Below are 25,759 nucleotides of genomic sequence, written 5' to 3' on the forward strand. Positions count from 1 at the left end.
AGATGTTTTAAGGCCTTAATTAGTGGAAAAGCAAATTAAAACTTTTTAAGACCCATGTGTGTACCTATTATGCCACAAATGACCTTCTGTATAATTAGAGAAGTCTGAAATAACAGAAACATTTGTAAAGGCTACAGAAAATCACATTTATTTTATTAAATTAACATATAGTAGTTGACATGCAGGTCGCACACACAAATCTGAGCTCACTCAGACCCTGGGTGTGAGGGGTGCTGTCAAATCGTCTGAGGTGCTTTCCATGTGTTTCCATGAGTGTTTTTAGCATGAAGCAACAACACAATGACTCCTTCTGGAATTCCACCCAAAGATAAAATTAGCCAGGTTATCAAAAAAGTGGCCTAATCTTAGTATGACAAGTGGAAAAAAAGAAATGGGCAGATTCTTTGACCAGATGTTCGTCACTGATGAGGTAAAAACGGATACTACGCACTTATGCAGCGTAAAGTCTCTTTCAAGTCTTTATGATTGTGCACTCAGATTACAGTTCATTTATTGGTCCATCGGGGCCCCTGAGAAGACCTGCAAGAAATCTCCTTCATTATTCAAAGCTGGATCGCTGGCAAACAGTCATATAGGCAGCAGTTCTGGTGGACTCTCGCCATAGCAGTACTTCGCCTGCGGGTTCCTGTAGGTGTTTTCATGTTGGACGCTCTGAAACAAGACAACAGTAAGTGTGATTTACTTCTGCCTGCTAAAACAAGCACGCTATTTTCATGCTTTTCATGTGGTTTGGAACGCCACAAACAAGCTGAAGCCGAAACGTTCAGAGTGAATGACGCTCACCTGTGAGGAAGTACGACACTTGGCAAGACATAACTCGAAATGATCTTCCACGGCGGTGAAGAGGTTCTGGAACCCTTCTGCTGCTCGGTTTAGAAAACGCTCCAAAAGAGGTTGCTGATGGGAAGACAGCAGAAGAGAGAGAGAGAGAGACAGAGTTCATGTCAGAGGGGAGTTTCCAATGAAAATGGCCTAATTCACATTCACTTGTGTCAAGTAAATAGGACTGGCAAATATCCCAAAAATCCCCAAATGAAAGTGCGACTGTATACAGTATGTGTGTGTCTACATATGTAAATATAAATAACTACAACTTGACTACATTAAGTTTAGGTATGTGTAGGATTAAGGGATCTAAAATATGGTCACATTAATATGTGCATCATAAGTAATAATAAACAGCCAATATGCCAGTAATATGCATGCTAATAAGCAACTACTTAATAGTGAGAATTGGTCCCTAAACTAAAGTGTTATAAAATTATAATGAGGAGCAAACTAATCTTTTCTCCAGAATGCTGCAACACATTTTTGCTATTATGCTCACTAAACGGAAAATATAAACCACAATGAGTTGCAATATTTTTGAAGTGGCATTTTACCGAAAGACTGAATGCTGTATGACATTGCAAATGACCTAGTGACCTGTGCTGCTTGCGGAACATGGACAAAATGTTAAATAATTCCATTGTCACAGGAACCACACACACACACACACACACACACACACACACACACATATATATACATACACCAAATTTTCTTACTTCTCCTGACATCAAGTTAATTTCGGATCCTGACTACAATCATTCTAGTAAAAACATTCTAGTCTCATCTATCACTGTAAACTCTAAAGCTCAAAAAAATGCATTGGTTTAGGTAGGACAAACTTAAATTAAACAAATTAACCTTGATGAGTATTCATAACTTTCTTTTTCTTTTGAGTTTATGAAACTGACACATTTTAAGTATCCTGAATTGTTTCATTGGTTTGAGTTTATTCAACTTGTTTCTTTTAATTTAGAGGAACTTAAATTTAATTTGAGGTAATTGTTTACTTAAATATATTATCTGAGTTCATATAACTTATTAGGGTTAACAGTGTACTCAATATTTCAAGTTAACAGAAATTAACTCAAAACCTGACATTTTACCTTAAACTATGGAAATGTTTTGCCAATTTATTGGGATTTACTGTGATTGACAGACTTTTTAAAAGAAATTCAAACATTTGTGTAATAACAATAAGAGAAAGATATGTTGTTTGAAGTACCTTATCTGGTTGGAGGCAGCAGGAAACGCAGTACTCATAGATGCTACAGCAGCCATTGGCCAGACAACTTTTACAGACATACTGGCTTGAGCTGGGAGCATTAACGTTACAACATCCATTCACCAGTAAATCCTTCCTCTCACACACATAACCTGAAGAGAATGAAAAGTGAACACGGTTACATCGGTGAATACACAAAAACTCAGGGACCTGTTAACAGTTTGAGTTGCACATTAAAGCATTGTGTGGTTAGTAATTTCGTGAAAAACTTAAATAGTGGAGAGAAAACGGCTAAAGTACACATTTAGGTTCTTAATCTAATTTTATTACACGCATGTGTAGATTTCAATTACAACACACATCTTTAAAGGCCATTTTCTCTCATAAACTGAGCAAGACATTTCCATTTTTATACATATCTATATTCTGAAAGTTTTTACAGAGGGGTTTGTTAATGTATAATTTACCTGATATATACTAGTCAACATTTGAAGTGGATCAAAACCTTTCATCAAACTTGTCCTAAAACCAAAATGCGTTCAGGTCTTAGTACAACTTGGATGAACTTTTTTTGATCCACTTCAAATGTTGACTACTGTATATTGAAGAGTTTATCCCCATCACTTACCCAGTTCATCCGTGAGAAGGCTCTTTCCCTGAATGGAGTTTCTGCACTGTGAGATCTGCCTGCTGCTGTTGCCCAGGATGAACGTGACCTTCCACTGGATGTGATGATCCGAGTCCCTCACCTCCAGGAGGGTCCGATCACGGATGGTTCGCTCCTCCTGTACACAATACGTCACATACGAAATATCATTCCTTTGCCATTATATGCTTCATAAACCATTGCGGGTCAAGCTAGTTAAGAAGCCTGGCGAGAACAAATCATGCACAATATAGCACCATTCATTAGTGTTTTATTGGTATCAGCAGTCCGATTAGAACAATATTGGATGCCATGTCAGGGAATAGAGCACTTTAAAGGAGACCTATTATGCAAAAATCACTTTTATAATGTGTTTGAACACAGTTGTGTTGCTGCAGTGTGTGAAAACTACCAGCCTATAATGTTAAAAATCCACCAACTCATTTTTTTTTAATAAAACCAATAAATCATGAACAGTCTCTCCACAAGAGCTGTTTCAGATTCTCCCTCTGTTCACGTCACTGAGGAGGAAAAGTCCCGCCCATGAGTGAGAAGCTGCAGTCCTCCATTACTGGATGTCAGCGCCAAAGAGGCATTACAAGTGTTGTGTTTTGGGATGCACTAATGAACATTAGTTCATTAACTCTCCCCATCTGAGCCGAGGACACTGTGGTTAAATTTCATTTTCAAAGGAAATATCCCGGAAAAAATCGGTAACGTCCCTAAATGTTTAGGAATCAATACCAACGCTCCGCATGCGAACATCAGCTCCAGACAAAGTAAGTATCAGGCGTTTGTTTTCCAATTGCCTTTCTGAAAGAGCTTCTTGGCACTCTGTAAGGCTAATTGCTAAAGCTATCAATGTCTCTGCCTGTTTTCACTGATGCTGCCTTCAAGTGCTACCAGAATGATCTTAAATAGGAATGTGGTAGTTAAAAGTTGCATATGAAAGCAATGTGAGTCGATCGCTTGAAGTTGTCGAGCTCATAATCAGAAGTGGGACTTATAACGTTTGTGATAGCATGAGACCAGCCATGTTGTTATTTTTTATCGTGCCGTGCTCCCCGTCTGTGTAATTCATAAACGTGAATTTATTATGCACAGTATAATCAGTTGACTGACTTTGAAACAGAGTTTTATGTTTTATGTAAAGATAACAGGCTCATACATAGTGGAATGCTTATTTGAAAAGGCTAGCACTGCTAATGCGAGTTTGAGCTCTTGAAGCTCCGCCCTCTTCTCCGGGAGCAACAGCTCATTTGCATTTAAAGCAACATCCTCAAAATCAGTGTGTTTTGGCTCATACCATAAAAGTGGCAATTTTAACAAGCTATAAAAATTGATCTGTGGGGTATTTTGAACTAAAACTTCACATACGCTCTGGGGACATCAGAGACTTATTTTAAATCGTGTAAAAAGGGGCATAATAGGTCCCCTTTAAAAAATAAATAAATTAAGGGTGCATTTATTTGATCAAAAATACTATAAAATAGTATTAAATAATTTAAAATAACTATTTTCTTTTTGAATATATTGTAAAATGTAATTAATTTCCTGTGATGGAAAAGTTAAATTTTCAGCATCATTACTCCAGTCTTCAGTGACGCATGATCCTTCAGAAATCATTCTAATATGTTGATTTGCTGTTCAAGAAACATTTATTATTATTATTATTATTAGCAGTGTTGAATTATTGTATTACTTGCTGCTTATGGAAACAGTGATACTCTACCAACCATTAAAGACATGAATACTTTTATTCAGCAAGGGCATGTTAAATTGATGGAAAATGACAGTAAAGACATTTATAATGTTACAAAAGATTGCAAATAAATTCAGTTTTTTCAAACCTTCATCAAATAATCCTGAAAAATGGAAATCCACAAAAATTGATTTATAAATAAACAAGAATCCGAAAAAATATAAGGCAGCAGAAACAGTTTGAAAATAAGAATATTTTTGAATAATTTCATCATCAATAATTAGTGCTGTCAAACGATTAATCACGATTAATCACATCCAAAATAAGTTTTTGTTAATATATGTGTGTGTGCTGTGTATATTTATTATGTATATATAAATACAAACACATGCATGTATATATTTAAGAAAAATGTTATGTTTATATATTAAATATATTTATATATAATATAAATATAAAAATGCATATGCGTGTATGTGCAAATATATGCAGTATGTGACTGTATCTATAAATACATAATAAATATACACAGTACACACGCATATATTACGTAAACAAAAACTTTTATTTTGGATGCGATTAATCGTTTGACAGCACCATAACTGAGCAGCAAATCGGCGAACGATTTCTGAAGGATCACGTGACACTAAAGACTGGAGTAATGATGCTGAAAATCCAGCTTTGCATCACAGGAATAAATAAAATATATTGCAAAAAAGTTATTTAGAATTGCAATAGTGTTTTACAATTTTACTGTATTTTTTATTAAATAGATGCATCCTTGGTGAACATAAGAGACTTGTTAAAAAAAAAAAAAAAAAAAATCGTGGTTCCTCCCTAGTGGGGACACAGCATAACCAGCATCACTACAAACCTGTTTGAGGGTGCTGGTGAGAAAGTAGATGAGCGACAATCCGAACACGACCCCCAGAACCCAACGCTTGCGCAAGAGCCGGCGGAGCACCATGGAGGCGTTCTTCTGGATGTGCACCAGGTCCAGGTAGATGCGATGGAGCTAAATAAACAGCACTGGTGATCTCAGACAGAGTGATCCAGCTGATTCACCTAACACAGCATCTCTTGCATCACCAACACTCACTGTCACTGGCAGCGATCGGCTGAAGAATACGTATATGACACCGTTATCCGACACAGGCCGCCAATAGAGATCGATTGCCGTCGCTAGTTGTCAAACAGTGAGTTCTATAAACATTTAACCCATTTTATGCATGGAATGCTAAGAATGAAGATTATTCATTGATATGTCTTATGCTGAACAAAAACAAACAAAACCAGTCTGTTATCAATTCGATTAAAACTCGCGCGGCGTCAATCTAATTAATCGATTCTAATGTTCGCGATCACCGGTATATTAGGAGATTATCAGTTTAGATAGTAAACTGTTAAAATAATAAGCGTTGCAGAAATCAAGCTGCAAAACAACAGCTTTCTCCATGCGGAAATGCGGAGCAACGACGCGTCGTGATTGGCTGGCCACCTTGTGTACTTCCGGAAACAAACGGATTCACATCCGCTCGACAGCCTGTATCATTGAGTGATGCTTTGACATTTCTGAGGTCTATGTTAAACAATATCGCGAAAAACAGCGGTTAAAGATTCATTTGTGCGTGTCTGTAATGTAAGCTATGATGAAGGTAAGATAATTCTGCTCGTTTCTAAGACATTAGATGGGTGTTTAAATCCAAAAAAAGCACAATTCAACATTCAAAGGCTCATGTTCATTCGTGACTTGTTCCAACAATGTAGAAATATTATTTTGTCCTAAAGTAGTATAGTTGCTATAGTTATTATTAATTCACCGCTGTCATAAACAATTGCCAACAAAGAAAATTAAATATGTGAAACTGTATTATCACAGTAAAGTTTCTTTCTTTCTTTCTTTCTTTCAATAGAAAGATATCTATCTATCTATACATTTAGAAACAGTTACCATGGTAAATGTAGACTTTTTTAATATTTTAAAATACAGTAATTTGGTATCCATCCCTCTGTCTATCTATCTATCTATCTATACACATAGCGTACTTGCATTCATACATAGACAAATTTATGTCATGATTTATCTTTCTTACACCCACTGACACTTAATTTCTAGCGATTATCGCCGATTTGATTGCACAGATACTATTTAAACTAAACCGAGCTAGACAATGACATCTCTGAATTCAATAATGAAATGCCTTTAACTGAAAATTGAGTGTTTAATCTTATCATTATACATTACTGACACTCTATCCTCCAATTTGATACTGTTAAGTGCTTTGACACAATCTGTATTGTTAAAAGCGCTATATAAATAAAGGTGACTTGACTTGACTGATCAAATTTGTCATCATTTACTCATTAGTGTCTTTTGAAATTATTGATTTATTTTCTTCTGTGGGACAGAATAGGAGTTACTCATAGTTGTATGTCTAAGCTGCTCTTTTCCATTAAGTGAAAGAGAAAGGTGACTTTGGCTGTCAAGCAACATTTTCAGCAAATAACATAATTTCAGCCTGTTCCTCACACAGAGATATCATGTGGCTTCGGAAGACTGGAAATACACCCACAAAGCAGTATGGACCACTTCTTCTTTTTTTTTTTTTAAATAGTGTTTAAGGGGTATGAATGCCCCTTGTCACAGTTTCATTGTATGGAAGAAAGTAGCTCATTATAGTTGCTGGTAAACTTCTCTTTTTGTGTTCCACAGAAGAGATGAAGTCACATGAACCATCCCTTACATACATACATACAGTACATACACACATATATATATATATATATATATATATATATATATATCAACAATTTCACAATCCAAACATTTACTATTGCTTTTATTGCTGTCACAATACCCTGTTGTGCTGTGTAATTCCATACAATGTCGTTTTGCACAATTCCATTTTTATTGTTTGATGTACATATACTTTGATAGGCTGAAGTTTTACAACATTTTTCTTAAATCTGTGTTTCAGTTTTGGAGCTCCTGGTGATAAAGTGGGTGCCATGCAGAGACGCCACAGCAGCAACACTGAGGGCATGCCGCCAGAAAGGTTACTCATTTATTCATCTAGTCTAAACATGTTTACATTTTAATTTCATTCCCATCCTACTGAAAAGAATGATTTATCTGGTCACCAGCATTTGGTTTTAATGTTGGTGGCCCCACCAGGCTTTCTAATCTGAATCATCCTTAGTCAACCAGCTTCACCAGTTAAATCACTGTAACATGACAAACAGACTAAGGTAAAGTTACTGAATGCATGGGACAACCTGCATTTCAGTCGCTAAGCAAGTACACATGGGAAGTAAGAAATTAGATTGATTAATATTATGTTACCTTAGTTGCTTAAACATTTGAAATAATTAAGATTTTGCCATGTTTTTGAAAGACGTGCTCACCAGGGCTGCATTCACTGTATGTGATCAAAAGTATGTGAGTAAAAACATTAATACTGTAGGAACTGTTTTCTGTTTGAACTCTAGTCTTCGGTATCACACGATCCTTCAGAATTCATTCTAATATGCTGATTCACAGCTCAAGAAACATTTACTATCAATGTTGAAACAGTATTTTGTTTGTTTCCAGTTATCAGTTTTGTTTGTTTTGTCCAATTATCTTTATAAAATTATCTATTAGAATAACACTTTCTTGTAATCACGTTGATGTTATGTAGTTATATAATGTAGTTGTGGGCTGTATAACTGGAAGCCCAGCACTCCAAAAAAAAAAAAAACCTGTAATATTGAATATATGTCAGAATATCAGACCTGTGCATTAGGTCTTGCAGTGTAAATGCAGCCTGCTCTCTTTTCTTTTTGCAGGAACAGGAGTCAAACTCTCGGTTCAGAGAGCAGTCTTGATGAAGGAGGTGTGTTTGACTGTCTGAAGCCAGACTCTCCTACGTCGCCCCAGCAGCTCTTCTCTGGTCTGGTGGGCGTCTCTGCTGGGAACGTGTCCTCAGCTCCCTTCCAGGCTGCGGGGCTGGTTCTGGGTTCTCCACCGGACGTCTTCATCCAGATGGCGTCCTCATCGAGGGACGAAGGCTCTCACCGGACGGAGAACCCGCCTTATCTCCCTCGCCCTCCTCAGCACCATCATCATCACCATCATCATCATCACTCCGGCCAGCACCGCTCTTCTCTCCTGCATGCGGCCACCTCTGCTGAGAGACATGGGAGCAGAGATGATGGAGGTAAGAGCTTCTGTGTTTACAAAACCAGTGACCGCATGATCAAATATAGTATAGTGATGCATACATTACCGTTCAAACTGACTTTTTAATGTTTTTGATAGACGTCTCTTAGGTTTTTATATGATTTTATTTTATAAAAAAGACAGCAAAAAGAGTAATTGTAAATGTAATTTATTTCTGTGATGCAAAGCTGAATTTTCAGTAAATGTCTTTTTATTTCAAGTAACGACAATTTTTATTTTTTTTTTGGTTTTAATTTTAGTTTGTTAACTATAATAATCCTGTTCTACCGTCAAAATGCCAAAGTTAAGTGTTAATGTTAAGATACAATGTAGATCAGAGATTATGTTGACAGTTAAATTTGTCTTAAATGCAGTGGTATTTGGCAATAAAGCCTGAAACGTCTCCCATAACTGCCTGTTTCCAGGTGATGATGCCTCTACACCAGCTCCTGCTCTCTCTGAGCTCAAGGCTGTGGTCACATGGCTTCAGAGGGGCTTCCCTTTTATCCTCATTCTCCTCGCTAAAGTCTGCTTTCAGCACAAGCTAGGTAGGTTTAATATATTATTTGCAGCTGTCAAAATCACAGCTGTTAACACTGAGATTGTTTTTTTTTTTTCTGTATGAGTGATATGCAATGTAAAGCCACTGATGTTTTCATTATGGTGAAATGGATATTATGATAATGTTAAAGGTCCCATGGCATGAAAATTTCACTTTATGAGGTTTTTTAACATTAATAAGAGTTCCTCTCGCCTGCCTATGGTCCCCCAGTGGCTAGAAATGGCGATCGGTGTAAACCGAGCCCTGGGTATCCTGCTTCGCCTTTGAGAAAATGAAAGCTCAGATGGCCCAATCTGGAATCTTCCCTTTATGTCGTCATATGGGGAAAGGTTACCTCCCCTTTCTCTGCTTTGCCCGCCCATGAGAAAATGAGCTACTACCGTGCGAGGCGAGCGCAATATTTTTTTTTTCCTCGAGAGTCATCATGGCTTGCAAACGAGTGAAGCATGGCAGTTGCTCAGTGTTTGGATGCACAAATGAACACCGAAGTATTTTTTTAGTTCCTTCATCCGAGCCTATGGCTAGCATTAGCTACATGATAATAACTGTAACAGCATACATAAACCAACCAACTAAAGTACCGTATCCAGACACAATATTTTAAACTAACCATTCGGAGACGTCCTGCTGTAGCCTCTGAGTTGCTACTTCTTCATCCGGATCAGATTCTGGGTCAAACTGAAAAGCTTGAAGGACTGCGTGTCTACGAGCCATTGCGATACATCCACTGTCAACATTAGCCCATGGTAGCGCAAGCTGGTTAAGGCCACACACCCACCCTCAACCTTGCCCCGCCTCTCTCCTCCTCATTAGCATTTAAAGCTGCAGACACAGGAATGGCACGTCCTAAGGAAAGCTCATTGTGGGACTGGCTTGTAGTGGCTGAAATTCTGCACCAAGGCTGAATTTCGGGAAACAGACTTCAGATACAGTACTAGGGACCACTTAGGCCTATATAAAAGTATCCAAAAAGCAGCATGTCATGGGACCTTTAAAGTTCAGGGTCTTTTCAGGAGAAATGTGAAATGCAACGTGCTGAAATATGATTCTCTTTGTGTTTCTCAGGAATTGCTGTTTGCATTGGAATGATCAGCACATTTGCCTTTGCTAACTCAACGCTGAAGCATCAGGTGGCATTGCGGGTGAGATTCTGTTCAGTTCATTGGTTTATACTATAGTTAAATTATTATACCTGCATTTACCCTTATGCACTATGAAACATTTGCATTTGACCTCAAACAAGACATATACTACCGTTTAAACATTTGGAGTCGGTAAGATTCTTTAAAGAAGTCTGTATGCACAACCAAGACTGAATTTATTTAATCAGTAAATACAATAAAAGCAGTAATATTATTACAATTTAATAGATCCATTTTCTATTTGAAAATATTGTAAAATGTAATTTATTCCTGTGATGCAAAGCTGAATTTTCAGCATCATTACTCCAGTCTTCAGTGTCACGTGATCCTTCAGAAATCATTGTAATATGCTGATTTGGTCCTCAAAAAACATGTGCTATTAGCAATGTTGAAAGCATTGAAACTGTGATAAATTTTTTCATCCTTCTTTGATGAATACAAAGTTCAGAAGGACTGCATTTATTTGAAATGGAAATCTTTTGTAACATTTTAAATGTCTTTGTTGTGATCAGTTTATTACGTCCTTGCTGAATAAAAGTATTAATTTCTTGCTGGCCTCAAACTGTATTAATTCATAACGAGCGATTGTTCTGTTTGGTACATGCTGTATGTGTCTCATTATGCATGGATGTATTTTCAGGAGGAGAGGTCTGTGTTTACCACTCTCTGGATTATGATCTTTCTCGCCGGCAATATTGTGTATGTGTATTATACATTCAGTGCAGAGGAACTTCACAACAGGTACAGACCCATTCATTCGTTTCAGATTCACCATCATAACTGATTACATGTATCAAACATCCATCTGTTTTTATGTTATGTTCTAAGGACATTGTTGTTTTTTTGCCTTATTCTTTGAAAAATTTCATTTACTCCATGTTGTCATTTTGCAGAGTGATCTCTCATTTTATGTTTGTGTTTATCAGCATTTGTGAGTATTTAGTTTCCCATCATTTATCATTATTCACATTTGAATCATCTCTTAAAGCATTCACTTGTTTTCATTTATAGTTGTTTTTTGTTATTATTTCATTTACGCTGCTGCTCAAAAGTTTCTTGTGTTTACCAAGGATGCGTTTATTTGATCAAAATACAGTAATTTGTAATATGTAATTTAAAAAAAACTGAATTTCAGCATCATTACTCTAGTCTTCAGTGTCACCTGATCCTTCAGAAATTATTCTGTTTTGTTAATTTGTTGCTCAAGAAACATTTCTTATTATCAATGTTGAAAACAGTTCAATATTTTTGTGGAAACTGTGATATTTTGTTCTAGATTCTTTCATGAACAGAAGATTAAAAGCAGCGTTTATTTTAAATGGAATTCCTTTGTAACATTAAAAACATTTTTACTGTCACTTTTGATCAATTTAATGCATCCTTGGTTAATAAATGTATTAATTTCTTTCAAAAGAAACTTTTGAACAGTAATATATTGTAAAAAAATATTTTTAATGTATATTATAGATTTATATAATTTGTATTTAAATTATATTGTTATAAATGACTGTAATAAAATAAATAACATATGCATATTTTCCTCCAGCCTTATTTTTGCGAAGCCAAACATCAACAGTTTTGATTTCTTTGACCTGATCTGGGCTGTTGGAATAACCGATTTTGTGCTGAAATATTTCACCATTGAGCTCAAATGCCTCATACTGTTCCTGCCTAAAATGATGCTCGCTTTCAAGTCCAGGGTAAGACGACAACCTTACATGTTTTATATTACTATTGCTTTAGTGTACCATGTCAGAAAGTACAGTCCTACAGTAAATATCACTTGCATATTGGTCAACTGATGCTCATTTTTACACTAAAAAAAATTTATGTTGGATTTACTGTGAAATAATTTTCACTTGGAAATTGCTTGTAAATTTCACAAATAATAACTGAAGAAAGTAACACATTGGCTACATTTACATGCACACTTTTTGGTTCAATCGGACTGAATTCATTCTGATTGATGAGTCTGAATTTAGTGTTTACATGAACGCTAAATAAAGTGATCGGGTTGAGCTTCAAATCGGAATTTTTTTTTTTTTTTTTGACATGCGCACACTACACAAATATGGAGTTTCTCACTGTTTGCACATAATAACTACTCTCCTACACTGTTTTTTTATTTGTTTTTAACAGTGGAATTAATATTTATCAACTTCTGGATAAATATACATATAAACCGCAGTGCCGTGCTGCTCATATTTATGATGCAGAAAAATGCGCCTCCCTGCGCACAAAATGGGTTGCCTGTGGTTGAGAATCCGAAACAAGGACTGGTGGGAGGTTGTCCTGCTCCACTTCACAGTTGCCGAGTGAAAGGAGAGTTTTATAATGACAAGACACGCATTTATACAACACTTTATTCAAAAGGAAGAACCGCTCGTTCCGCGCGTCATACGTCATTACGCTATTTCTGCGTTATTGCACATGCGCAGTCCTTTCAGTTTCGGTTTTCAATCCGATCGAGTGTTTACATGCACGCTCAATCGGATTAGAAAAGGAATAAACCACCCCCTTCAATCCGATTGAAATTTCATTCCGATCGAGCTCAATCGGATCGATTAAGGTGTTTACATGAAGCCTTTTCAGTCCGATTGAGCCGTCAATCCGATTAAAAAAAAAACAGATTATTTGGTTGCATGTAAACGTAGCTATTGAATTGTGCAATTTTGAAGTAGAAAGACAAACATAAAGTAAAACATACTTCAGTAATTTTTGTTTAATTTACAACTGTGAAAAAGTATTTTCTACAGTGTTCAGTCTTATGCTTATAATGATATTTATAGAGAAGTGGCCAATATATGCTTTAATCTTTCCACAATAGCCTTGTGATAAAATGCAGAAATGGTTTGTTGAGTATATACAGATACAGACTACTGCAAAAACCTTTAGTTTTGTGGAACTTATTCATGTCATTTCTGTTTGTAATGCATTATTTTTAATGACCTAATGGGCTTCAAATCAATCCTAATGCAAATAAAACTGCCTAAAACATGCAGGTTCAGTCTAACTGTATGGAATCCCTGTAGTCTTCAATGTTTTAACGCTTTAGCATGATGAGAGATTGTGATCAGGGAGGAAATCCCGGATAGCTTCAATCAGTTCCAAGGCACCAGTTTAAACAAGTTCAACCTAACAAGTGGAAAAAAAACAACAAAATAGTGTGCCGTGTCACCATGCCTTGCGTGGTTGGCTGCTTGGAAGGCAGTATGTGAGCTCATTGGCCCACTGGGGCTAGGATGAGGTCACCTCTCTGAGGAACACACACACACACACACGCACGCTCTTACACAATCACACATTCATTGGAGTGACAGTATGGGTCTATTACAGCAGGAGCCGCTCTGTAAACACATCACGCTCTGTGATGTTGAAGAATCAAACGTATGCAACCCACTCCAAACCATTTGTCTGACTCAAACACACACTTTGCATCCGTAACTGCCAGGATAATCTGACTTGCACACAGTTTCTGTTCCACTGAATCTCTGTTCCAGGAATTTACCCCCAGTCATCTCCATACCCACCCCCTGAAACAAAACACACACTTTCCACCTCTTGTATCATGCCCAGGTGGCACACTTTCAGGCAATGATGTCATGGTCAATGTGTCAGGCTTTCCGCTGACTTTCCAAGCCCAGCATCACCACAGCTACAAAGACACAACACATACATGTGCATCCATACATGTCAGTATAACCTCTTGCATAATCGCAGCAGCAAGCCTGTGCATGTCAGTATGAACTCACACTGTCCATAACACTTCAGTGCACACGGATATGAGGACTGAGAAACCTAGTGAACTGCCTTGTTGACTACTGCCAGTATAGGCACATGATCATATATTTTATTTGAATGTACTGTTGGAAGAATAGTCCAGTTGTAATAATGTTTTTAATAACGTGATGCTTATATCTGGTATGCAAAAATATTTGTTGATATACTACCATTCAAATGTTTGGGGTTAGTAAGAAATAATTTGTATTTGAAAGAAATTAATGCTTTTATTCAGTAATGATGCATTAAATTGATCAAAAGTGACCAAGTGAAGGCATTTATCCTTTTACAAACAAATAATAAATAAATAAATAAAACCTATCTAAAAAAAAGAATCCTGAAAAAATGTATCATGGTTTCCATAAAAATATTGAGCAGCACAACTGTTTTCAACAATAGTAATAACATAAGCACTATAATAATAAGAAATGCTTCTTAAACAGCAAATCAGAATATTACAATGATTTCTGAAGGATCATGTTGCACTGAAAACTAGACTAATGATGCTAAAAATTCAGCTTTGTATCACAGAAGTAAATTACATCAAAATTAAAATGCATTAAATTAGAAAACCGATGTTTTCAATGGTAGTAATATTTCACAATATTACAAAATAAATTACATTTTAAAAGACATTCTAATAGAAAACAGTTATTTTAATATTTCACAATTTTACTGTATTTTTTATCAAATAAACACAGCCTTGGTGAGTGACTTCTTTGTAAACATTAAAAAGGTCATAATTCTGAAACTTTCAAGACACCATTTCATATTTTTTCACTTATTGTCAAAGCACTTTTTTAAGTTTTAATCATTTTATTGTAAAGATTTTTAAATTTTTAGTTAGTTTAATGAGCAGCAAATGGTGCCTTACTTTTGTAGTTTATTCAGAGAATGATGGGAAATGTGAAATATATATATATATATATATATATATATATATATATATTAGTACTGTCAATCGATTAAAAAACTAATTGATCGATTAACTAATTGATCGCACATTGATCGCGATTAATCCCACTTAGCATTAAAGTTTTTAAATATACTTTTATATTGCAATAATTTCACATTCAATCTTCAAATTAATGTACAAACAACATATTTTTAATATTTGTTTAATGGCATCTTTTTTTATGACTGAAGGCCAGTATCACTGATACTGTAATTGATACCAATTACTGATTTCCCTAAAAAAATGTCCCTTAATATTTAACCACTGACTATAGCCATTAAACATTACATTATAATTAAGAGATATCAATTTTAACATTTATTAGACTTTAAAAATAACTTCTAATTTAAGTGAACTTAAAACAATCTTCACATAAATCCACTATAACAAATGTTATTGTTAATATTTAGCTAGGCTACCCCTCAGCAGAAATATACAGAAATTGAAAAAAAAGTTATCAAACACTAAATTATAAACTAAATACAGATAAATACTTACAGCTATATAAAAGTTATTAATTTCCTCTTTTTTTCTTTTATTCTTGATGAACAGACATCACAGCAGCTGGTTATTAGGTTGTTTTTGGCTGCTATTTCTTTAAGAGCTGCCGCTGCTAAACGTGATGCAGATCTGACACGCATCGTATTTTCTCTCAACTTTCATCACTTTTTCTGACCCATTTCAGGTCGGACCCATTTCAGTCTCTACTAATGAGCTGATGAGTTGAATCAGGTGTGTTAGATGAGGGAGACAGTGCTGAGCTGCTCCAGGACAGTTTTGAAAACCATTTCAGAGACATGTTCTTAATGTAATTCAATTTATAACATATTACATGCATGCACAGTTTTAAGGCAGCTTTAATCGCCTTTTTGGTAACTTCATGCCTTAACTGACCACGACAATGCATGCATGTAGTTTATTTCACGCTTTGATGTGAATTGATACAGACTATAGCGCGCGCCGGTTTCCGCACTGTTTGACTCGCGCCTGCCACTGAAGTGAAGCTGGAGCGCGCGTCTGAAACGTCTCCGGATTGATGTGCTCGTAAAGACGTTCTGCGACTGAATAAATGCACTTCTTGTCACGAAAAAACAGACAGAAACAGCAGTTATGAGTGGGGTGGCCAACCCTAGGCTCCGCCCCTGTGTTAACGGCGTTAAATATTTTGAACACGTTAAACTGAAATAAATTAATGCCGGAATTCTACCGTAAAAACATTTTAGGTTAACAGTTAAATACCGTAATTTCATTAACTGATATAATGTTAATATACCAACCTATTAAAGTACTGAAATCTGTTTTGTACCTTTTGAAATACACTGATAACCACCAAATGCAGGTGGTGATGAGAAAGTCACATCATGAACCAAAGCCCATCACAAGCAGCTTTAAAATAATTACATATATAGAAGGTGCACAGTGTCATTCACACAAGCACTAAACACCATCATGGTGAGACTCATTAAACTGAAATATGCAATAAACATTAATTTAACAACATTAGACGTAACATACAACCCTAATAAACATAACTGATAAGAAAAAACTAAGAAGAAACATAGTTATTTCAAAAAAAAAAAATGAAATTCAAACAAAATTTGAAATGCAACGCAGGGAATTCTGGGAACGTCAGTTTACGGTTTTCCCTGTAAATTTTACCGTTAACCATTTAACAGGTTTTTACTGTAGCATTTTCACAGTTTTTTACCGTTAAAATCACAGTAATTTTTTACAGTGTGTAATATATATAAATATATATATATATATAATAACAAGCTTGTTGCTTCATTAACTGCCTAATTATTATTTTCTGCAACACTTCATACTGTTTATTCGGTAACACTTTACAATAAGGTTCATTAGTTAACATTAGTTAACAACATTAGTAAACATGAACTAAGAATGAACAATACTTCTACAGCATTTATTAATCTTAGTTAATGTAAAGTTCAGCATTTACTAATGCATTATTAAAATCACAAGTTGTGTTTGTTAACATTAGTTAATGCACTGTGAACTAACATGAATAAACAATGAACAACTTTATTTTCATTAACAAAGATTAATAAATAATGTAATAAATGCATTGTTCATTGTTTGTTCATGTTAGTTAATATATGAACTAATCTTAACAAATGACACCTTATTGTAAAGTGTTACCGTTTATTCATAAGACTTGATTATGACCAATATCAATTAGGGTTGTGCGATAGACAGTATCGTGTATCGACGGTAGTCAGAGATATCAACGATAGCAGATGTCTTTGTCGATAGTCAAGACGATATTAGGCTCATTCCCCTATTACTGTATAAAACTATTATTATTATTATTATTATTAGGCCTATTATTATTGGGCTATTATTATTAAATTGCTCCGCTATTTCACCTCAGCGCTGCTCTTCAAACGCGCAAATGAGGATTAGGATAAAAAAAAAAAAATTCTTTACAGCACATTAACAAAAAATGATGCTTATTCTTCATCATCGTTATTATAAAAAATATGCAGTTAATAAGTTATCGGTCTAAAACAGGGCTCGTCATGGGGCGTGCGGGCCGGAGTGCTGTATGACTGATGTATCCGTTTAATTTAACTTTACTCCAAAAATACAAACTTACCTGAAAATACTTTTATCTTTAACGTGTTCGTTTATGTCCAATATTTAGTGTTAAACTGTTGGTCTTTAAAATAAATCTACTTTTGATTTTCTCCTTGACTGATAACTTCCACGCCGATGCGACAAACTTGTCACAGTAGGACGCACGGTAGCAATGTATGACTGCTGTATCCGAATATATGAACTAGCTGCTTTCAATATTTTTATATTTAAAATGTTAGCTTTTCAGTATGTTTGAAAGTCTATTATTTCGGTTATTGGTGCTTCCAGGCTCTCTCTCTCTCACGCACGCACGGTTTAAAATCGCCAAATAGTTATGAAATAGCCTATGATAAGTACAGAGAGTCTCTCTCTTGCCCCCACCCACCCATGCACGATCGGCAATCTCTCAGGCTGGCGATATGACGATATGAAAAATGACAATATCGCCCAACACTAATATCAATATGCTTCCACCATTATTCTTTAATTGACATGCTCTAAATTCTGAACTGAATGAAAGTTTTATAAATACTATCATGACGACTTGAAGGCATTATTTTGTGAATTGAAACTGATGGAGAGAAGAGCTGGGGAATGAGTGTCAGATTCAAACCCAAGCCTCCCACATGAGAAACAGATGCAAAAAAAAGTTTTAAAACATCTTATGTTGCCTTTTGATAAATTAAACCATTTCCCACCCTGAGGACCTCCTCGTGCGTTCGATAATTGTTTTCTTCATTGTTGTTTTGAAATCACGGACACGGCTGTTAAGACTAAGAGGAAATGTGCTGCTCCCCCATGATGCAGTTGGCCCAACTTTTCAGTAGTTGGATGGATTCCAGCTCCAGTTTGTCTAATCGCTAAGTGTGAGTGAGTACAGGGCTGCAGGGACTCTGGCTAAGATGAATTGCTTGCGTTCGGAGGTTACAGATCTCCGTCAGTCAGCTAGCAAGCTCCCCAACAGGGTGATTAATCGCTGTCAGGTGGAGTCCAACAAGTCATTATGCATCCTGTGCTGTGACTGGTGTCAGGCCGTCAGCACTTGATGTGGGTGATTACGACTTGAGACATTCATCTGGAGTTTCACAAATAGATTGTGGAATCAGGATTAGTTATTAACTAGAACTGACCAAACTGAGATACAGACCTTTGTGAATAATAATAATAATAATAATAATAATAATAATAATACACTTTATTTATTATTCATACACTACCGTTCAAAAGTTTGGGATCGGAAGATTTTTCAGTGTTTTTGAAAGAAGTCTCTTATGATCACCAAGGCTGCAATGATTTGATCAAAAACACTGTAAAAACGGAAATATTGTAAAATTTTATTACAGTTTTATATTTTAAAATGTTATTTATTCCTGTGATCAAAGCTGAGTTTTCAGTGTCACATGATTCTTCAGAAATTGTTCTAATGTGCTGATTTATTATTATTATCGATGCTGAAAACAGTTGTACTGCTTAATAATTTGTGTGGAAACTGATTTGATGAATAGAAAGTTAAAAAGAACACCATTTATTTGAAATAGAAATCTTTTGTAAAAAAAAAAAAAAAAAAATCTAAACAATTTCTTCTATAAAATCTGTATAGTGTTTTTCTAAAAAATATGATTGTCCTTACCTGTTTTTTCATTGGTTGCTAGGGTGTTCTGAGTAGTTGCTAGGTGGTTGATGTCATCCTTGCAACAGTTTAGGCTTTTTTTTCACTTATTTCATCTTTACCATGCAAAATATTTTTTTATTAATCAAAATAAATGATAAATGTAAACAATTAGATGTTGATTTAATTTTATAATTCACATCCATTATTGTTTATAAATAGCTATAAATATCATAACACAATAAACGCTCTGTCTGAGTAGTTTTTTTTTAAATAATTGTCTGCTTCCTGTGTTGGATTATAAAGCTCTTTATCATCACGGGAGATTTTTTTGGTGTAATCACTATTTCAAGTTTCGAAGTTGTTGGTTCCTTCATGTTCAGTGTTTTCAGAGCAGATTTTAGGCTTTTTGATCAAAACCCACTTGATATGAGCCACACTTTCATCCACACTCGACTCTGAGACAGCAAAAGCATAATCTGACAACTACAGGTCACAGTGGCGTCTGCAAAGGAGCCAAACCCAACTAAAGAAGCCTAGAATAGAATTTTATGAAACATAATTTTAGATAACTGTTAAAAAAAGAGGGAGTGTTTGGCAATGTATTTTAAATATCTGGTGAATTTTTTGGGCCTGTTTATGTCTTGATATTTTCTTTGTGCTTCAAGCAAGGAGCTTTGTTGGTTATATATTTGAAGCATTCTAGTTTTGTTGTGTTGTTCTCTGTGGGTGTAGACGCAGAGGCCGCGCTGCATGACGTAGCTCTGCGTGAAAGCATCGAGTGTTGCCCTTTGACGCTGAAATTAGATGAGTTTTACAGTTATCCCGCTACTTTTCTAATGTTCTGATTAGGGTTTGGGAAGGGTGGGCTTGTTATATTTTATGTGGGTAGCAGGTGTACTGCATTTCTGCCAGTTTTGTTTGCCATGCGGTGAAATTGCCAGGAGAGCGCAGAGCGCTGGACTGTGGCCATATTTCGGTAGAAGAACACCCCCCTCCATGTCACAGCATCTTTAAAGCTTGAGGGTAAGATGTTCACAGTTAATGAACGAACAGATGAGATGAGACTGGGATCTTGTTCAAATGCAGCTACAGGAAGGATGTGTGGATTGTTGCAGTGCTGTCATCTCATGCCGGCGCTTCAGTATCGCTCAGTTTGTAAAGATATTGTTAAACAGTTGGCTGTCATAGCTGGAAGTCTTACAAACATCATAGTAAAATGAGATGATCTGATTTTATAAACCTGTAGTTAATAATAATAGTAATGAATATTATAATTTGTATTATTTTTATTGTATTATTATGCTAGCTGTTTTATACATTGCTCAAAACACACATTTATTTATGTTTCAGATTATTCATTTTTAATTATGATTTGTCTGTATGATTTAATAAACATTTTCTGGAAAATAGTAGTAATAATAACATTTTTAATTATTAGAATGCTAGCTGTTTTATCTGATAAACATTCAGTGGATGTAATAATAATAGTAATAGTAATAATAAATTTAAATGATTATTGTTGTAATGCTAGCTGTATTATCTTATAAGGATTTAATGGATAATAATTAGAATTAGAATTAGAATTATATTAAAACATATACACTACAAGTTAAAAGTTTTTGAATGGTAAGATTTGTAATGTTTTTTTAAAGAAGTCACTTCTGCTCACCAAGCCTGCATTTATTTGATCCAAAGTACAGCAAAAAGCGAAAGCAATATCACACGAGTGTTTTTCCCGAATAGCATGAGTGCAAATGTGATTTTACACAACGGTTCAGTAAATAAGAAGTTCATATTGTGTTGTATTCTTTATTATATTTTGTTTTTGCTCAGTTTTGCCAATAAAAATATTACCTATAAAGCCACAGCAGAATTGGTGCGCGTCTGTGAGCAGCACAGCGGTGTTTAGTTTCTGAATGAATCCGTGCTTTGAACGAATCGTGTGAATAAATGATTCAAAGCCCATTCATAGAGAGAGCCGTTTACTTCATTCCTGAATGAATCAGGAATCATCAAAGAATCCTGAAAAAAATGTACTCAACTGTTTTAAATATTGATAATGGTAATAATAATAATAATAATGTGTTTCTCGAACAGCAAATCAGCATATTAGAAAGATTTCTGAAGGATCATGTGACACTGAAGATTGAAGTAATGATGCTGAAAATTCAACTTTGATCACAGGAATAAATTACATTTTAAATTTATATTCAAATAGAAAGCAGTTGTTTTAAATGGTAAAAAAATATTTCACAGTATTACTGCTGTTACTGTATTTTGGATCAAATAAATGCAGGCTTGGTGAGCAGAAGAGAATTCTTTAAAAATAACATTAAAAATGACTGGTAGCATATTTAGCCCACAAACCTCAAGAATGATGGTTTTGTATAATAAGTGTATTGTTTCAGATTACTAATTTTTAATTATGGTGAGCCACCTGTATGATTTAATAAACTTTTTGGATAATAATAATAATAATAATAATACATACATTTATAATAATAATTATTATTTATTATTATTATTTAATTACTGAACAGATCTGGTCTTGATAGTTCTGATTGTTAATAACGATGTTTCTGGTTTGCTGAAATACACAGTATAGCATTTCACTTCACAATGATTAGTGATAGTAATAGTAGAAACACTTATCTTTATAATGGCTCTTTTGGTTGATTTGAATCTTTTTAACCTTTATGGAGAACGTCTGATGTCTGAGCTGCTCTACCACTGGAGAATAATTCTTTCATATCAGGCTGGAGCCTCTGAAGCCTTGATCAACGGTTAATTTGAGAGGTTTGGATGAAGATCTGTATCTGTGTGTGAATTTGCAGGGGAAGTTTTATCTGCTCATAGAGGAGCTGAGTCAACTCTTCAGAGCTTTGGTTCCCATCCAGCTTTGGTATAAGTACATCATGGGTGAAGATCCATCCAGCAGCTACTTCCTGGGGGCAACGCTGATTATCATCTACAGTCTTTGTAAGGTAGCTTATCTGATTGTATCTCTTCCATTAATGATTCGTTTTTTTTTTTTAATTCATTCCTTTTTTTTAGAGCATTTTTACACCTTTTCAGAAATGGCCTTTATGAACGCGAGATACATTTCATGTGGCGTTGCACTTCAGAGCCTTTCAAAATGTCCTTTTCAGAGCCCATTATTCAGATAATCTTTTGTGTGTGTGTAGCGTAAAATTTGCTATTTTGTTCTTTTCCAGTCATTTGATTTGTGTGGAAGAATATCTGGCATTCGGAAAGCATTCGTCATTCTCTGTAGATCACAGGTGAGTGCTGTGTTCTCCTATGAGATATATATATATATATATATATATACAGTGGTGGCCAAAAATATAAGCACATTTGGCATATTTAAGAGGTTTCAGTTGTTTTTGTTGAATTGGCCATTACAATACCCATAAAACTAACTATTGCCGGAACTACCTGCGACGGAAGGAATCTGCTGGAACACTGAAAATGATGGACTGGCCCCCTCAAAGTCCAGACCTCAACCCCATCGAGCAAAATTGAGGCGAGTTGGAAAATAAACTGGACAGATCTGTTGTACATTCAAAGGAAAGCCTTTGGCTTGAGTTGCAGAAAGCTTTTGATAACATTAGTGTTGACGTTCTCAGGAAATATATTGACACTATGTCAGAGAGATGTGCTGCTGTAATCGCTGCAAAAGGTGGACACACCAAATATTAAAGTTAAAAGTGGATAAAAATAGTACGACTCACTTCATCTGATATTTGTTGTGCTCAGATTAACTATCTTTCATGAACATAATGAAAATAAATCATGTTTTGGAGGCAAAAAAGGTCAATATTTTCAGATCTGTCAGGTGTTCTAACAATTTTGGCCACCACTGTGTATATGCGGGAAGTATTCGGACACTGACTGCGTTTTTGTGCTTTTGCCTTTATACACCACTACAATGGATTTGAAATGAAACAATCAAGATGTGATTGAAGTGCAGACTTTTAGCTTTATTTTAAGAGTTACAGCTATTTTAAGCAAAGTGCCTCCATTTTCAGGGACTCAATAGTATTTGGACAAAGTGACATAGTTGTAAATATAAGCACAATTTTAATACTTGGATGAAAATCCTTTGCAGTCAATGACTGCTTGTAGTCTGGAGCCCATGGACATCTCCAAATCCTTCACTGCAGCCACCTTGAGTTGCTGCTTGTTTGTGGGTCTTTCTGCCTTCACTCTTGTCTTCATTAACTGAAAAGCATGCTCTGTTGGATTGAGATCTCTGCCTTCAAAAAGTCTTGAGTTGCTTTCGCAGTATGTTTAGGGTATTTATCCACCTGCACTGTGAAGCTGCGTCCTATCAGTTTTGTAGCATTTGGCTGAATGTGAGCAGAGAGTATATAGCCTTAAAGACCTTGAGAATTCATCCGGCTACTTCTGTCAGCAGTTACACCATCAATAAACACCAGTGGGCCCGTTCCATTGGCAGCCATACATGCCCATGCCATAACACTGATTGACACTTGATGTGGTGTGCTTTGGATTGTGAGCTGTTCCTTTCTTTTGCCATACTTTTCTCTTCCCGTCAGTTTGGTACAAGTTAATCTTGGTTTCATCAGTCCAAAGAATCTTTGCAAAGGATCTTTCTGGCAAAGTCTAATCTTGCTTTGCTGTTCTTGAATGTTACCAGTGGTTTGCACCTTGTTGTAAACCCTCTGTATTTATATTCATGAAGGCGTCTCTTGATTGTAGATTTAGACAATGATGTGAGTATTCTTGATTTCTGTTGATGTTATGAAGGGGTTTTTCTTCACCAAGGAACGGATTCTGCGATCATCCAATTTAGTGGTCTTCCGTGGTCTTCCAGGCCTTTTGGTGTTGTTCAGCTCACCAGTGCTTGTTTTCTTCTAAAGAATGTAGCCAACCAAGGTTTTTTCCATCTCTCTTATAGATTTGTTGTTGTTGTTTTTTTGTTTTTTTTTTTCAACTTAATGATGGCCTCCTTCACTTTCATCAAGATCTCCTTGGACTTCATATTGGTAGCAACAGTCAAACAGCTTCCAAATGCTGATTTGATACCTCATATCAACTCCAGATCTTTTATCTGCTTAATTAGGGAATGGAAAGCAACTATAGAGGCAAAAGCACTAAAACTCTGAATACTTTCAGACCTGAATGTATACATATCATTCATCAAAGAATCTACAAAAATGAACCAGCTTAAGCAGAAAAAGCTGTTTTCAACCTTAATAATAGTAATAAATGTTTCTTGAGCAGCAAATTGGCATATTAGAATGATTTCTGAAGGATCATGTGACATTGAAGACTGGAGTAATGATTCTGAAAATTCAACTTTGCATCATAGGAAAAAAATTGCATTTTAAAATGTATTCAAAAGAAAACAGTTATTATATATATATATATATATATATATATATATATATATATATATATATATATATTTCACAATATTACTGTTTTTACTGTATTTTTGATCAAATAAATGCATCCTTGATGATACATGCATGTGTTTCACAGAGTTACGGTGCGCGAGCCAGTGCTCAGCAGTGCAGTGAGGCCGGGGATGTGTGTGCGATCTGTCAGGCTGAGTTCAGAGAGCCAATCGCACTGCTCTGTCAGGTACAAGACCTTTAAACTTTAAAATAAAACGGGATGTGATTCAGCACATCAGCCTCAAACCACAATGACCCAGATTTTAATGATGACTATCACCGTAGTAATTTAGCTGACATATTCATTTGATTTCACTAACAGTACAAGGCCGTTCAAAACGATTAAATAACACAAATGGAATTCTAGGAATAATTCCACCCCAGATTTGCACACTCTCAACTTCACGAGTAGCATCCTGTTTAAACAGTATTGAAGGAGTTGCTGTGTGTAAATGTGTGTTAATGTGTGGTCTTTCTGCAGCATGTGTTCTGTGAGGAGTGTTTATGCCTGTGGTTTGACCGGGAGAGAACGTGTCCGTTGTGTCGTTCAACTGTGGTCGAAACGCCACGCAACTGGAAGGATGGCACAACGTCGGCACACTTTCAGATCTACTGAATGGAGACCCAGCTGAAAGATGAAGGTTTTCAGGTCCACTTGAATCAGATAAAACTTGTTTACCATGCATAAAATGTTCCTGTTTGTAATGTTATATAAAGGGAAGAGTGACAGTATGTTACATCATTGAATGTAATTTACAATTGCACCATTACATTATGTCTGATAACAGAGATGTTTTTTGTCTTCTTATACCTGCTTTTCAACACGTAAAACTTTACGTTATTATTAAGTAGGCATGATAATCGACTGTTTTGTAACACTTTTTTGTTTGTTTATTCAAGCTATTAAACTTAAAGAAATAGTTCATCAGAACAGATTTGGAGAAATTTAGCATCGCATCACTTGCTCACCAATGGATCCTCTGCAGTGAATGGGTGCCGTCAGAATGAGAGTCAAAAGGGCTGATAAAAGCATCACAATATTTCACACGAGTCCTGTCCAA

At 35.5% G+C, this 25,759-nt stretch overlaps 2 protein-coding genes across 8 annotated transcripts; one reads left to right on the top strand and one right to left on the bottom strand.

The window, feature by feature from the left end:
- Window positions 1-588: 588 nt before the first annotated feature.
- On the bottom strand, window positions 589-3,034 carry spring1 (SREBF pathway regulator in golgi 1). Its single transcript, XM_058776065.1, has 5 exons — window positions 3,020-3,034; window positions 2,703-2,859; window positions 2,075-2,226; window positions 805-918; window positions 589-672 (listed from the first exon to the last, which is right to left on the bottom strand). Exons 1-5 carry the CDS (start codon window positions 3,032-3,034, stop codon window positions 589-591), a joined length of 522 nt encoding a protein of 173 aa, XP_058632048.1.
- Window positions 2,938-25,485, top strand: rnft2 (ring finger protein, transmembrane 2). 7 transcript variants are annotated; one of them, XR_009271355.1, is made up of 12 exons: window positions 5,286-5,422; window positions 7,401-7,478; window positions 8,251-8,621; window positions 9,049-9,171; window positions 10,251-10,327; window positions 10,968-11,068; window positions 11,874-12,027; window positions 22,107-22,256; window positions 22,488-22,553; window positions 22,723-22,798; window positions 24,784-24,885; window positions 25,180-25,200. XR_009271355.1 is itself a non-coding variant. In XM_058776268.1 (12 exons), the coding sequence occupies exons 2-12, from the start codon at window positions 6,964-6,966 to the stop codon at window positions 25,312-25,314; spliced, it is 1,395 nt and encodes a 464-aa protein (XP_058632251.1). In that variant the 5' UTR covers window positions 5,969-6,077; window positions 6,957-6,963; the 3' UTR covers window positions 25,315-25,485. The 7 variants fall into 7 exon arrangements, 6 of the variants coding, with proteins under 6 accessions (XP_058632250.1, XP_058632249.1, XP_058632255.1 ...); XM_058776268.1 differs by lacking the exons at window positions 5,286-5,422; window positions 22,723-22,798 and adding exons at window positions 5,969-6,077; window positions 6,957-7,001 and having other exon boundaries at window positions 25,180-25,485; XM_058776267.1 differs by lacking the exons at window positions 5,286-5,422; window positions 22,723-22,798 and adding an exon at window positions 2,938-3,499 and having other exon boundaries at window positions 25,180-25,485.
- The last annotated feature ends 274 nt before the right edge of the window (window positions 25,486-25,759 follow it).

The sequence above is a fragment of the Onychostoma macrolepis genome, chromosome 05 (assembly GCF_012432095.1).
Source record: "Onychostoma macrolepis isolate SWU-2019 chromosome 05, ASM1243209v1, whole genome shotgun sequence".
NCBI classification, from domain to species: domain Eukaryota; kingdom Metazoa; phylum Chordata; class Actinopteri; order Cypriniformes; family Cyprinidae; genus Onychostoma; species Onychostoma macrolepis.

Bases quoted from the DNA above. Each gene is read 5' to 3' on its own strand.
- rnft2 (XM_058776266.1), top strand. From the start codon at position 5,325: ATGAGCGACAATCCGAACACGACCCCCAGAACCCAACGCTTGCGCAAG. The intron at 22,257-22,487 runs GTAGCTTATCTG...GTTCTTTTCCAG, and splicing joins TCATCTACAGTCTTTGTAAG to TCATTTGATTTGTGTGGAAG. The intron at 22,554-24,783 runs GTGAGTGCTGTG...TGTGTTTCACAG, and splicing joins TCATTCTCTGTAGATCACAG to AGTTACGGTGCGCGAGCCAG.
- spring1 (XM_058776065.1), bottom strand. The intron at 2,227-2,702 runs GTAAGTGATGGG...CATTCTCTTCAG, and splicing joins CCTTCTCACGGATGAACTGG to GTTATGTGTGTGAGAGGAAG. The intron at 673-804 runs GTGAGCGTCATT...GTCTTGTTTCAG, and splicing joins AGTGTCGTACTTCCTCACAG to AGCGTCCAACATGAAAACAC.